The sequence below is a fragment of the Petaurus breviceps genome, unplaced genomic scaffold, assembly GCF_028583685.1.
Source record: "Petaurus breviceps papuanus isolate PSGF00001 unplaced genomic scaffold, PetGlider_PUasm1.0 224, whole genome shotgun sequence".
NCBI classification, from domain to species: Eukaryota; Metazoa; Chordata; class Mammalia; order Diprotodontia; family Petauridae; genus Petaurus; species Petaurus breviceps.
The window spans coordinates 11,541,908-11,557,910 of NW_027185887.1; the positions used below are offsets into that span (position 1 = coordinate 11,541,908).

General features: G+C 38.2%; 1 protein-coding gene across 1 annotated transcript in view; it reads left to right on the forward strand.

Annotated features, from left to right (window-relative positions):
• Nucleotides 1-16,003, forward strand: part of KIAA0319 (KIAA0319 ortholog) — a 145,716-nt gene that overhangs the window by 108,694 nt on the left and 21,019 nt on the right. The window contains exons 15-18 of the mRNA XM_069095049.1: nt 1,146-1,284; nt 4,348-4,507; nt 12,254-12,396; nt 14,499-14,621. Coding sequence (XP_068951150.1) covers nt 1,146-1,284; nt 4,348-4,507; nt 12,254-12,396; nt 14,499-14,621 — 565 coding nt within the window. The remainder of the gene's footprint in view (nt 1-1,145; nt 1,285-4,347; nt 4,508-12,253; nt 12,397-14,498; nt 14,622-16,003) is intronic.

The following is a 16,003-nucleotide window of genomic DNA, read 5'->3' on the forward strand; positions in this document are numbered from 1 at the left end:
GGAACTGAATCCATCATAGCAATAAAGAAATTAATACACTATAGCACAGCAGAGAGTCACACCATCCTTTAGCCTTCCCACAAATAAACACTCACAAGCTTGGCTATCACAGCAGAGGACAAATACTCATGTACCTGTCTCCTTGTGTGCATCCTTTCCTCCTTCCAATTCTAACTGCTCTGACCCCCAGCTTCCTGTCATCTCTGCTCTACCTTTAAGCAAGCTCCTCCCACCATAGGCTCCATGTGATTACATTCCACCTATTAGGGGGCAGGGAAGATTTTCAAATTCCCATTACCATTACAGTCCTCTGAATTTTACTTAAAGGAGGATTATAATAGTAAAGGACGCTGTACATTTGTTTAGTTCTTTAAACCTTTGAAAGGCTTGCTGAACTCATGATTGATAGGATGTTAGTTTTTTAAATAGAAGCAAAATGGAACTTTCCATGGGATACCTATTTGTTTGCTTCTGAAATGTGATGTGACTGCTCTTCTTACAAGTGGGTACTTTCTATTTTGAGATATAGCAAAAGCTCTCTAACTGAGCACTGAGCTTGCAGTCAAAAGACCTGGACACAAGCCTTGGCTTCAACTCTTTCCAACTGTGTGACCTTTAGGAAAGTAGTTCTTTCCCCATGCGGAATTTTGAACAAAAGCATTCATAAGGAAAATACTATCCAAATGTAACATGCTATGGTTATTGTGTCTGCGTGCCTGCTGGAGCACCACTTTCTTCTACCCTGACTTCTCAAGACTTTTGTGGCCAACAGAAAAGAGTATCTGCACACTTGATTCCAGAAGAGGTCTCTAGTATCATGTTGGAAATTAGGATCCATATAACTCTTTAAAAGGAGTACCCCTTTAAATATGACCATGAGGGGCAGCCAGGTAGCACAGCGATTAAGAGCACCGGCTCCAGTGTCGGGATGACCTGGATCAAATCCGGGCTCAGATACTCAGCACCACACCCAGAAATAACTGGCCATGTAACCTTGAGCAAGTTACTTAACCCCGATTGCTTTAAAAAAAAAAATATGACCATGATATAGGAAAAGATGAGGAACCAAAGCCTTGATAAAGAGATCCTAATTAGTCAAGAGTTATTATTAATAAATAATACACTGAATTGCATGTGTTTTCTAGGATATAATCCATGGCTCTGACCACAGCGCATCTCTGCAGCTCATCAATCTGGTGGAAGGAGTCTATACTTTCCATTTGAAAGTCACAGACCTCCAAGGAGTCTCTGACATTGACACAGCTACAGTGGAAGTACGGCCTGGTATGACCACCATCCTGAAGTTGTTTCTTTGGGGTGCATTATGCTAATTTTTAATTTATGTGGTCCGACTTTGGGTTTCTTCCCAGTATAGCAGCCAATTTTGTCATTGATGTTTTGGTCTGATTTGTGATTTTATCTGTGAGGGAACTCCTACCACCAATGGAAACCTACAACTGTTCTGTATATTTTTAGAAAGTTGCCTGGGGCATTGAGAGGTTAAGTCTTGCCTAAGGGAGTATGTCTGTCATTGGCAGGGCATGAACCCAGGTCTTCCTGACTCTGAAGCCTGGCTGTCTATCCTAGGGTCAGTGCTGCCTCTCTTAGCAATTTCTAATTGGGAAATTATTTGTTATGAAAGAGTAGGTTCTCTTTTTCATTTTAGTTTATTTTTTCTCCTTACCTCATTGGGAAAAAAGTAGAAAAAAGAGAAATAAAACCTTTGTAAGAAATATGCATAGTCAAGCCAAAAAGAAAATTCCCACATTAACCATGTAAAAATGTAGTTCTCATTCTTCACCTTGAGATCATAATTTCTTCCTCAGGAGATGGGCAACATTTTTCATCATGGATACATCAGAATTTGTTTGTTTTTTTAGTTGAACTTTATTTTTACTTCTAAATTCTATCTCTTCCATCTCCCCCATCTATTGAGAAAACAAGAAAAAAAAAACCTATTACAAATATGTATAGTCAAGAAAAACATATTCCAGTGTTAGCCTTCTCTCTCTCCCTCTCTCTCTCTGACACACACACATGCACCTACTCACACAATCTCTCTTACACTCATACTCACACACACACTTTATTCTACACTCTGAGTCCATCACTTCTCTATCTAGAAATGACCATTATGTTTCATCTCCAATCCTCTGGAATTGTGGTTGGTCACCGTGTTGATCATAGTTCCTAAGTCTTTCAAAATTGTATGTCTGTTGTTGTTATATAAATTGTTCTTCTACTTCTGCTTATTTCACTCTGCATCAGTTCATATGAGACTTCCCAGGTTTCTTTGAAACCTTTTCTTTCATCATTTCTTATGGACACAACAGTGTACCATTATGCTCATATAACATAATTTATTTAACCATTCTCTAATTGATGGACATCCCTCTAGTTTATATTTTTCCCCCTGTTTTTGTTCATATGTGTATTTAAGGAGAATTTTGTTATCCTTTTTAGAGTTCCATTGCTCAGGATCCATGGCCATGGGAATATCTAGCTTCCAGGTGTTCAATAACAACTCCTAGAATAGTCTTAAGGATCCTAGATAGTAATTCCTAGAATCATAGTGACAGACATTCCTACTGAGGCTGTGCTGTGAGAAGATTAAGGGGTGACATAATGTAATATTTATTATACTTGTGCAGAATGACAATATTGCTAAAGTTAACCTGTGAGCTTAATGTTGGTAAAGTGCCTTCTTTGTCTGTTGTTTTATAAAGCAAGTGGGCACTGGTCAGTGAGTGGGGAATCAAAGTAAGGAAAACTAGTTAATGTATAGAGGAATGCATGTACCTGCCTCAGCTGGTCCATATTGAGTCTTGAGGAGATTTAGGGGAGTGCACAAGCTGTGCCTGTCTTGATTGACCCCCTCGAGATGTAGGGGTAGTTCTTCTCCCCCTCTCCCTGTTGACTTCTTGCCAGGGCCAGTGAGAAGGGAGTTCAAGGAATGCTGTAGGAGCTGTACTCCCATTATTGGCAACCCTTTGAAAAGAGTAGACTAAAATAAAGCTGCTTATTAACCCTTCCAAAAGTGTCTGCCTGTCTGACCAGATCAAGAGTGAACCTTGTGGGGCAGCTAGGTGGCACAGTGAATAGAGCACCGGCCCTGGAGTCAGGAGGACCTGAGTTCAAATCTGGCCTCAGACACTTGACACACTTACTAGCCGTGTGACTTTGGGCAAGTCACAACCCCAATTGACTTCTAAAAAGCAAAGAAAAAAAAAAAAAGAGTGAACCTTGTTAGAGGTTAGAGTCTGAAAACTCCAGTGCCTCCTGTGTGTTATATATGAAGCAATATGTATACCCTTTTCTTCTTTGTCTGATCTCTTTGGGGTGTAGGCCTGGTAGTCATGTTGTCAGGTGAAAGAGTATGCACAGTTTAGTGACTTTGGGCCCATAATTCCAAATTGCTTTCTAGAAAGGCTATACCAATTTAGATTTCCACCATCAATGCTTGTTTTCCTCCAGCTACTACAATGTTGCTAATTTTTTTTGGATCAAATGGGTGTGAGGTAGATCTCAAGAGTTACTTCAATGTACATTTCTCTATTACTGATTTGGAGTATTTTTTAATATGACTGTTGATAGCTTGGATTTCTTCCTTTTAAAACTGCTTGTTCATAACCTTTGATCTCATCAATAGAGGAGGGTTCTCCTTTTTAACAGAGCTGTTAAGGAAAAATAGTCTGAGTTCTACAGCATTTTAGCAGCCCTACTCAAAAATACCACTCCCTGATAGAAAGAGAGTAGTTTCTCTTTCTTTTTTAAATTACCCCTCAGAAGCAATGGGAGACCACAGTGAAATAAAAAAAACTGATTACAAATGGATGTAGCTGTGTAAGTGTTAGTTAAAATGATACAGTACACTTTTAATTCTTATGTTTCATTTCTTTTAAAGAATTAAAGGCCAGGTTGGACGACCTTCATAAGTAGAATAGCATGTTCTCATAACTCCCAGTCATTAGGCAGAGTTGCTTCGGGAGTCAAATCACTGCTTCTCTGCCTTTTGGAAAAGAACCAAGTACTATGTGCTGGGTCAGAGGCCATAAGGCAGAAATCTAATGGGCTTTGGGGATGGATTCAAGTGGATTTATGTACTATGTTGTGTTATAGAACCACAATAGAAAGGACTCAAATAGTGCTTTCAATGGTCAAAATTGCAAGAATAAGAGGAATGAATGGAGAATAAAGGGTGAAGAGCCTGTTTCTTTGAGTCTTCACTCCAAAATGTAGAAATCATATAACAGATTCCAAGAGTCTGCTACAACCAAGGTATCCATATTGTTCCAGATATACCCACATATTTTCCAAATGGAAATTCTATGCCTTCTCTTTTCCCAGACCCTAAAAAGACTGGCCTAGTAGAGCTGATATTGCAGGTTGAAGTTGGACAACTGACTGAGGTGCAGAAGGACATGCTTGTGAGGCAGCTGGCAGTGCTGCTGAATGTACCAGACTCTGATATCAAGATACAGAAGATCCAGGCTCATTCTGATATCAGGTATGAAGTGGCATGCCCAAGGGAGGCCCCTATGCAGGGTGCCTGGCCAACTTCCTGTGCTGCCCTTGTGGTGGCCCAGTAAGAAGCTCCATGGAAATTTCTTTAGGGCAGGGGTTCTTAATCTTTTTTTGCATCATCTGGCCATCTAGTTCTACCCTCTCATCTTAAAGATGAAGGACATTGAGCCCCAGGGAAGTGAAGGGACTTGTCTGGAGTCACATAGTAAGTAATGGAGCCAAGATTTGAATTCAGATCCTCTGGTGTCAAATCCAAAATTCTTTCTATGTTGTGCTAACTTTTGGGGATGCAAAAATGAAAAATTATATAATCTCTATCCTCTATTTACAATCCAGCGGTGGAGTGAAAAGGCATCTAGACGAACAAGCAGGACAGAGGGCATAAGATGGAAGGGGAAATCATTTTCAATAGGATAGACTTCATGGAGAAGCTTGTCCTTGAAAGAAGAATATTTCAGCAGGTGGAGATGTAGGAAGAGTGTGGTTGGTCTGGGTATGGAGTAAAACCTGCATGAATATGCAAAGTCTAGTGAGCACAGGTTGGAATGAGGAAATAGTGAGTGAGTAGTTCATTTTGTTTGGAATGTGGGATTCTTGAAGGAAAATAGTGTAAAATAAGGCTAGATTAAGAAGATTAATTTTGAAGCTACATGAAAGATGAAGGGACTGACTAGAGGCATGAAGCCCAGGGATGAAGTTATAATAGCGTAGGTGAATGATGATGAAGGCTTGATCCAGGATTGTGGCAATGTGGTTAGCAATAAAGGAGATAGGTAGGAAAGACAATAGAGAGAGAGAGAGAGAGAGAGAGAGAGAGAGAGAGAGAGAGAGAGTTGACAGGATTTGGCACCTGATGAGATGCATGCAATAAAGAGGAGAGGGAAAAGTGAAAGATAACTCTGGACTTTGGGTCCTGGGTGAGACTACAAGCAAAGATACATTTAACAAAGCTGACAAGAGAGACAAATTCTGTTGGAAAAATTATGAGTCAACTCATTCAGGCTCCAAACTACACTCACCTTTGAAATGAACTTTAGCTAAGATAATCTCCCTTCTAATTCTAATATTAGGCTATATGACTCAAAACTTTATAGAAATTTGGATTATTATTATTGTCTCATTTTTCTTACTTTTTGATGTGGTTCAGTAGAAATGATCCTAAGACAAATCATTCTCCTACTTTTATTTTATTTTTCATCTCCTGTAGACTTTTGCAAAGGTGGCTAAAAGACCTGCTTTTTGTAGTTGAATAAAAGCATTAAGATGTAAGCTCATTTTCTTCAGGCTCATTAAAATCATCTCTGGTACAACTCTAAAAGCAAACAGAGAGCAAGGATAATACCTACTTTATCCTGTTGCATGATTTTAAAAGCTTCTCTCATTTGTTTGAAAGCAGCTTTCTGCATTTTAAAATCTTTTTTGTTTCATATAGCTTGAAGATCATAAATATTTGGCATGACAGCATCTATTTATAATGTTGTTCTTCAGTTTTTATATATGTGTTTTATCTGGGAGATTGTAGGCACCAGTTTGGCTTTGGTTTATTGGTTCAATTTTTTAGTATATTTTGACGTTTGTACTTGTGGTTTGGGGATTTGCCACCTGTTAGCCCCTGAAAGAGAATGACCTTTTTGCTATATAATTCTTCCCACTAGGTCATGCGTAGCTAGGTATACAAGATGGGTTAAAATTTTGCAGCATGCAACTCTAAGTGATGGGGAGATGGCAATAGGTTACATGGGGGGCTCTAATCGATGATCAGAGTCCCTGAGTCTGTAAGGAATTCACTAGGCTCAAGCAAACTTTGAAGTCAATATTGTAAAAGTTTATTGTTATGCTTTACAGTGGGCAAGGGTTCTTAGGGAACCTGCAAACTTAAAGAAGTCACAGGTATAGTTTTAAGGAGTCAAGACAGTAAATCAGATGTCAATTATGCTAACTAGGTGAGTAAGGGTGGGATTAGGGGGGAGTTAAGGAATAGTCAGTGCTTAAAGGAACATGCACCTTTAATATCAACTGTGCAGGCATATTGCCCATAATTCACTGGGAAATAACCCAAGGGGGGTGCTACCTGGAGGTGTGGTTTTAGGCCTAAAACATCACTAAGTCAGCTAGTGGTCAAGAGCTGACTGAGAAGTTCCTAGTCTGCCACACATCAGTGTCATATTTGACAAGATGAATATTGGGAACCAAGGCTAATGGAGACTCAGTATGTGTATAATTGGCTAAAGAGTTAACCTATAGATAGCGCATTGAAGGATTCATAGGTACAGCTAGCCATTATACTAAGGGGAGATAACATTTGCCTAAGCTAAAATGGAATGAAAACCCTGAGAGACAGAATTTTGGGGTAATTAATAATCAATTTATTAACTAGGTTACCTGGCAATCAATAAATTGGTCATTGGTTTTTCTTGGTAATTAAAGATAGCCAGTGGAGACTCTGAAAGCCTTAAATAATCTTTCTGAAAGAAAATTCCCTTGATAAGTGAAAATCTACCTTGATTGGTTGACATTTAATGAAGAGGTGGACTAGAAGCCTTTATCTTCTCCTGTGGTTTGATTGTGAGACTCAGTCACCTCCAGTAATCTGGACAGGGAAATCCATTTCCACCCCTGGTTGGTTGGTTTTCTCCTTTCATGAGCTGGGTCACCCTAAACTCTAATGGAGGGTTACAAGGACAGAGGCTCCTCTTCCTAGGGCAAGGACTCTCCCAGACTGGATTCTGTTTATACTCTAAACAGAACTTAGTTCTTCTAGTTTGGTGGGGCCTTCCCCAAGATTGAAGAGTATGTTCCTTGAAGGCTAAGAGTAATCCAATCAATCATTCATGTCCTTTTGAGAGAGATTTCAACAAGATCTGGGCCTTAATGAGGAAATAAGAGAAAAAAGCTTGGATCCAAATTTAATAATTGGTTATTAATATGATAGTATAAAAATAATTTCTCTTATAACGCTGTGTTGTACATGTTCCAAAGTTTGCTTGCATTAATCTACATGGATCACGAACTCCAAACCCCTTAAGGATAACCTTCCTATAATATCTGGGGGCAATGACTTGATACTGAATGACCATCATAAATTCATCCACTCCCACAAAACAAATCTGCATTTCTTAATCATCTGTTTGATACTTCTTTGTCAACATATTTTTTGGTTGAGTTCATGTGGATGGCACCCAGGGCAGGCCTTTTGATTCCACTCTTGGCTCTATATAAAGGTAAAACTTTTAAATATGAATTTTTTTATTACACAAATTAAATTATTTCTCATGTCAGCCCATGAGTAATATTTTCATTGTAATTTTCAGTGACCTTTCTCTATTCTTATTATTTTTATTATTTCTGTTCACATCGAGTAGCATCTCAGGAAGTGCTGTTTCTCATAGTCCACATCCTGAATTTAACATACATATGAATGTTGTAAACTCTTTAAATGACAAAACAAAAAAAAATTTTTTCGCCCTTCTAAAATGGTTAAAATTATTATCATAGCACTTCCATTTTTAAAAGTTTTATTGATATATTTTGTTTTTATATTGGAAACATTTATAGATTACTCCCATTTTGTTAGAGGTTTTTTGGAACAAAGTAAAACAGTGAAGTAAAATTGAGGATATAGTGACCTTACCTGAAAGTACACCTGATTTACATCTGTAGCACCTACCCACCTCTCTATTAAAAAAAAAGGAAAAATTAACAGAAATCTATTTACTCTTCCTGTTGCTTCCCGTCCTATGGGGGAAAAAATAAAAATAAATTTCTTATAAGAAATGTGCATAGTTGGGGCAGCTAGGTGGCACAGTGAATAGAGCATCGGCCCTGGAGTCAAGAGCTCCTGAGTTCAAATCTGGCTTCAGACACTTAACACACACAAAAAAACTAGCCGTGTGACCTTGGGCAAGTCACTTAACCCCAATTGCCTTCCAAAAAGGAAAAAAAAAAAGAAATATGCATGGTCATGCAAAACACATTCCCTCAATGACTGCATACATATTTTATATATCTCATCTACAGCCTATAAGTCATAATCTCTCTGTAATGGATGTTTCATCATTGGACCTTTAGATTCACGAATAATTGATTATAGTTATTACAACTTTCAAAGTTGTTTTTGCAGTGTTGTTATTATATAAATTATTCTCCAAGTTCTTTTTATTTCATTATTCATTATAAAAATTGTCGAAATTGTTCATTTTTATAAAATCAATGGTACAGAATAAATTGTTTTTTGTTTCTGCTCATTTCAGTCTGTCATTTCATACAAATTTTCCATATTTTTAAAAAAAGTCATCTGTTCATTTCTTACAGCATAATAGTATTCTATCACATTCATATGTCACAACTTATCCAGCCATTCCTCAATTGATAAAAATCCCTTTGGTTTCCAGGATTTTGTTTTGTCCTGGTTTTGCCATCACAAAAAAGAGCTGCCATAAAACTTTTGTACATAAAGGACTTTTCCTTCTTTGATCTCTTCAGGGTAGGCCATTGCTAAATGGTCCATATCTGGGACAATGGGCACACACTTTTAAACATAGAGCACTGGAGACAGAGTACTTTCTCTGCACGACTCAGTGCCATAATTATGAACATCAATGATTGCATCATGATCTAACATAGAGATGCCCTTGGAGTCCATCCCCCTTTTCTCTCCCACTCAATTCTCTCCAAAAGTGCTATCCTATATATAATTCTTCTGTCTACTGCTTGTTGATATTCTCTCTTCTTTTTTCCTAATTAGTTTTTTTTTGCTTTTTTTTGAGGGCAACTGGGGTTAAGTGACTTGCCCAAGGTTACATGGCTAGTTTTTGTTTTAAGTGTCTGAGGTCGGATTTGAACTCAGGTTCTCCTGACTCCAGGTCCGGTGCTCTATTCACTGCACCACCTAGCCACCCCTAATTAGTCTTTTGACTGTCACTATTTTCTATTTCTGTCAAGTTCTCTTTTCCATTCTGACCTGCTTCATCCCATCTCCCATAGACAAAAAAAAAATATGATGTGATTGTACATATATAACCTATGTCAGATTGCTTACTTGGGGAGTGGGGAGGGAGGAAGGGAGAAAAATTTGGAGCTTAAAATTTTACAAAAATGATTGTTGAAAACTGTCTTTACATGTAATTGGAAAAAAATACTATTAAGGAAAAAATACCGTGACTAGAGTGGTATTTTTAAAAAGAATATCTAGCCTCCAAAGGGCTCTTTGATGAATAAAAAAGTAAGTGCTATAATAGTATCACCAATATCCTGTTGCAAGTATGTTGACTTTTTCACATCTTATTTTGATTGCTCAGAGACCTTTAAAGTTTCTTCCTATTTTTGGACAGCATTCTAGATAGATTGTTAGATAAATCATCTCCATACAAAGTGTCTGAGGCATGTATATACACCCATAAAACATACTCATATACAAAACACCTGTATTCTGCCACCAAAGAACCCCAATTATTTTGTGTCTATGACTGTTATTTATATTTTAAAATTAATTTTTATTGATATCTTTTGCTTTTACATCATTTATATTTCCCTTCATTCCTCTTTTTCCCACTCCCAGTGAAGCATTCCTTATAGCAAAGAATCTTTTTAGAAAGCAAATAAGGAGGAAAAGAAAAAAATTAGCAAAACTGAGAAATACATTGAAAAAAATTGACAATATATGCAATGTTTTATATCCATAAACTCTCCTACTCATTTCCCCATCCCTACTCTTTTACAGGGGGTGAATTGTTTTCTCATATCTCTTGACTTTTTCCACATCTTTTCTGGGTTCAAGATTGTTTTTGTTCCTTCCATTGCCATATTACAGTCATTGTGTATATTGTTTTCTAGTCTCTGTTCATTTCACTTTTCATCAATTCATATAAGTCTTTCCATACTTCTCTGTATTCTTTAAGCCATTGTTTCTTACAGCATAGTGATATTCCATTACATTCACGTACCACAATTTGTTAAACTATTCTCCCATTCAATGGGCATCTAATTTTGTTTCCATTTATTGGTGTATAAGTGTAATGGTAAGAGAATTTGAAAATCTTCCCTGCCATTTAATGGGCCTCAAGTGGAACCCAACAGGAGGGGCTTGATTGGGGAAGAGGCTTGTTTTTCAGGAAGGCCCATACCTTTTGTTATTTTGTAATTAGGTAGTGGGTCATGAAGGTTATTGTGATGTCCTCTGACCCTTGAAGAAGGATACACTGAGGTGAGGTTTTGCTTTGGGACTCATTTACGGGGGGAAGAGTTGTGTGATTTGACCAGATGAATCTCTGGGTAGGTGTAGCAGCAAGCACCCCAGCATCCCCAGGGTGTCTGCCAACACAGGTTCTTAGATCTGCTTTGCTAAAGGAAAGCAACTCAAAATTGGTTAACAAGCTTACTTTAATCAGTCAAATATATATTGTTTACCTAGTTCAGGGGAAAAAGGTCAGCACCCCAAACTTCAGAGTATACAGACAGAATTATCAAGACAGAGAAACAGATCAAGTAGACAGGTTTCCAAACTGTCCAACCATTACATCCATACCAAATCAACATCTGGGTTTTCAAAAATGCGGGGCTCTCAGCGGCTGCCCAGAGTCTCATCTGATCAAATCACAGAACACTTCTCAAAGTGAGCCCCAAAGCAAAGCCTCACATCAGGGATTATATAGCCTTCTCCTGGGTCAGAGAATGTAAGTACCCTCTTGACCCACTGCCCAATCACAAAGTAACAAGGTGTGGGCATTCCTGAAAACCAAGCCTCCTGCCACAGGCTCCATTTGACCACATTCAGCCTATTAGGAGGCAGAGTATATATTCAAATCTAGGAAGGTTCTCTGAGTCTCTTAAGCTTATCAAAGGGCCTAGGGGCAGAGAAGATCTTTAAATCTGCATTTCCATTACAGTAGGTGTTGAGCCCCCTGGCTTTGAAAACCCAAATGCTGGTGCTTCTCTCTCTGGTAACTTTGGTCAGACAGCTAGGAGCCCCATCTACTGAAGTGCTATTTTCTCTGTCTATATTTTTGGTCTGATTGTAATTTCTGTTTGTATTTTCTGAAGTTCAGGGTGCTGCCTTTTTCCCCTGAACTAAGTGAATTATGTGTGTATGCATGTGTGTGTATATATCTATCTACGTATGTGTATATGTATATATTTTATATATAGATATAATTATTTCCCTGATGCCAAGGTCCTCTTCGAAAACAAAGGATAAACACACAATGTGTGTGTGTCAGTGCTTAATTGTAGCCTTGGGGAGGGGGAGAAAAGGGGAAAAAAAGAACAAAATAAAAAGTACACAGCAGAGAACAAAATAAAACCTACAAGGAAGTAAAGAAAAGATGGACAACTCTGAACATAATGTGTAACATTTATCATATAGGCTTTCTTGAAATGGAAATTTATTGCTTTATATTTTGAATCCTCTCATGTTCTGCTATTCACATGACAATGTTTTTTTCTTTTCTTATTTTGTATTTGAGTTTTAGTATTTAAGTTTGATTCTTTTTTCTTTTCTTATTTTGTATTTTAAGTTTAAAATAAAAAGAATTTACAAAAAAAATGTGGCATGAATGAAGTATCAAATTATCATTTGCTTTGTTCATGTAAAAGCATATCATTACTGGCTGGGAGGGGATCAAGTCTGTAAAACAACAATGTTTTGAAACACCAGCTTGCAAAGTCTATGGATCAGTTTGAGGGGCGAGACCCTTGTTTGATGGTGGCAATATCCTCCTTGTCTCCTCTGCAGCACTGTGGTCATCTTCTATGTGCAGAGTGGGCAGCCTCTCAGAGTCATCCAGGCTGTTGAGGTGGCCCGCATTTTGCATGCTCAACTCTTAAAGGAAAAGGCAGACTTTTTACTTTTTAAAGTCCTGCGAGTCGACACAGAAGGTAGGTCTTCTACGTGGACATTTTTTTTTTCTCCTTGTGGTATCAGACTTTCCAACCACATACAGTCTTCATTTACACAGGAAGAAGATTACTATAAATAAAAATTGAGAGTGCCTGGTCTTAAGATGTCAAACACTGATTTTGCATTAAATTCTCTGGCAGGTCTCCTAAACAGCTTAACACGTTGAGACAAGACTAAGGTTTGCAGAACCTCTATGTCTGAGAGAGGCTGGGATGGAATATTTATGATGTATCAGTTTTTAAAGCTACAACTGCAGAATTACTGTTAGTTTTATCTTTGAAAAGGAGGGAAAACAACAGATAAAAATTGATACAACTGTTAGGAATGAAGAAGATTACATATTAATATATCATTTGTACCTTATGCCATTAAAGAGCACAATTGTGGTTCACAATGAAAGGTTTTAAACAGTTTAGAAGTGTCCAGGTGGTTTTGATTTTCATTTTAAAAAATTATAGGTACCCCATGTTACCCCTTTCTTGGCAAAAAATTGACTTAGATTTAGTCTGACTCAATTCAGCAAACATTTATTAAACTATGTTTGCAGGCATTGTGCTATGTGTGGAGGAAATAACAACAAAAATAAAATTGTCTCTGCCTTCAGGGTACTTACCTTCTACTGGTATATAGGGTGTCCCTAAAGTCTGGAAACAGGAAATCTCATTATGCCTATTTTATTTCTTTCTCTCTTTTTTTTTTTTGGCCTTTTGGAGGGCAATTGGGGTTAAGTCACTTGCCCAAGGTTACATGGCTAGTTTTTTTGTGTGGGTATTAATTAAGTGGCTGAGGCCAGAACTAAATTCGGGTCCTCCTGACTCTGGGGCTGGCACTTTACTCACTGTGCTACCTAGCTGCCCCCACATTATGCCTATTTTCAAGAAATGAAATGAATGAAATTTTCAACAACATTTTATTTAATTAGCATAAATTTTAGCTAGGACAATTGCATATAGAATAAAATCTTTCATTAGCTATTGGGGACTATTTTCCATATTAATGAGATTAATTTAATTAATGAGATTTCCTATGTGTCTTCTATGTCTTCCTATGAAATATCATTTATACTAATTAAATAAAATGTTGTTGAAAATTTCATTTCATTTCTTGAAAATATGCATAGTTAATGAGATTTCCTATGTGTCCAGACTTTAGGGACACACCGTATATCTCTGTAGTTATCCCTTCCACATCACAGGGGTTAGCGGTGCAGCACCCTCACAATTTGGCGTTAAAATTTTTTGACCCTCCCTTCATACCAGAAAAGAAGTCTGAATTACTATGGTATTAAAAGATAGAATATGTTGACATTATACAATATTATCTATATATTTTATGCACGTTTGTGTTTCTAAACCTTTTTCTGTGTTGTCTGCTGGCCTTTGCATGTTGTCTGCGGCTTCAACAAAACTCCCCCCAAATTCCCATTTAATTTCTTATACTGACCCACAATATATCGAAACAGCAATGGGGAAAGTCACAATGTGGAAGGGATAACTGTAAATATGCTGGTGTTTGTATTAATAGATGTCCTAGCCAACCCCTAGGACAAGGAATTCTCCTAGGACCACCTTGTTCTTTGAACATAATACTTATTATGTGAAGGTAGAACTTGGTACTGGGAAAGCAACAAAGGACATAATAATACAATTTTGATTTTTATAATTTTGATAATATAACCTTGATTATACAATTTAATTTTTTTCTGACATGCAAATCCATGTGTGAGCTTTTCAGTGGCAATGTTCAGCAGCCTTTCTCTGTCATTTGCCTGGTAGAATGTAAGCCCTGTGAAGGCAGGGGCTATTCCTTTTCTGACTTTGTATAACAAGCACCTAGCAGAGTGCCTTGTACATAGTAGATGCTTAATAGATGTCTGTTAATTGATTGCTTTTGGTTGAAAAAGTTGAAAACACACCTCCAGCATCACAGGACATATACCAGAAGAATGTAAAATCTTTGAGTATTTAAGGGCTACTCTATTAGGATGCAAAAAGAGCAAAATATGAGACCCTTTTGACCCTGTGGAACTCAAGATCTGTCTCTCCAGTGGTAATTATTACCTCTCCTGTTCTGCTCCCAGTTTGCCATTTGAAATGTTCTGGGCATGGCCACTGTGATCCTATTACCAAACGCTGCATCTGCTACCAGTTGTGGATGGAAAACTTGATCCAGCGCTACCTCAGTGATGGAGAAAGTAATTGTGGTAAGTTCAGATGAAGTAGTTTTGCAAAGATCCTGTGTTCCTGCTGGGAAATAGTCTTCTGTATTTGCAAATGAACTAATCTCTTTTCCCAGCCTAAACTACATTGAGAAAACAGCCCTGTGAATACATCAGATAGAACTTTCTAACAACCCACAGTGGTTTGAAAAGTACTTCCTGGGCCCTGCTTTGGCTCTGAAACATAGAGCTCTCTTACATCTTGCCGTTGCTGACAGATGTCCTGGCATAGTTCCTTAATTGGCTATTATTCCCCAGGGCTTATGGCACTGGAACTGCAAACAGAATTTGCTCCTGGGCTCTAAATGGAAAAACCCAAATGCCCAAGGTCATCAATAACCCTTCCCACTCCACCTCTTCCAAGCTAATTCTGCTTTGGAATTTTTCTGGAACCCAGTATCTTAGTCTATTATCTCCCACTCTGTAGCCTTGAAACAAGAAAAGTCTCTGAAGGACAATGTGAGGTTTTGGGGGGGAGTACAGAAGGATAGTCACATTCCTTTCATTGATCATATCTCTGTCAGCCACAAGGCTCTTTAACACTGGCCAAGATTCTAATCCTAAGTGAGGCCCTGCCACTGAGAGTTAGAGGCAGAAAATGGGCTGAAAAGAGAGCAATCCTTCAAGCTCTAGCAGAGAACCTGTCCTGAGTATTGGGGAATATCTGGCCTTTTAATGACAGTGTGGTAGGAGCTGGAAGGACATTGGTCAGTAAGTCAAATGACCTGGAATCTAGTGCTAGCTCTGCCATTTATTAGCTATATGATCTTAGACAAATCTCTTCATCTGAGTGTCAACTTTTTCATCTACAAAATGGACATAGTCATGTTCTCTGCCTTATCTATCTGTAACAAATTCTCCTTCCATAATACCCTCAAACTGGCTGTTTTTGTGTGAGTGTGGGGGGGGAGGCTTGGGTGGTGAGTTGTGGGTTGGATTAAAGTCCCTGCTAGAGTCCCTTCCAAAACTAAAAATTTGAGCGGGGGGGGGTTTGTTTGTTTGTGTTTTTGCTTTTTGGAGGGGGGAAGGCAGGGCAATTGGGGTTAAGTGACTTACCCAAGGTCACACGACTGGTAAGTGTGTCTGAGGCCAGATTTGAACTCAGGTCCTCCTGACTCCAGGGCTAGTGCTCTATTCACTGTTTCACCTAGTCACCCCAAAATTCTATGTTTTTGTGAAATGTTGAATCTTTTCCCCTCCCTCACATCTATTCTGTTGTTGTTAGTAGTTTCATTTGTGTCTGATTCTTTATGCTCCCATTTGGAGTATCCTTGGCAAAGATATTAGAATGGTTTGCCATTTCCTTCTCCAGCTCATTTTTACAGAAGAGGAAACTGAGGCAAACAGGGCTAAGTGACTTGCTCAGG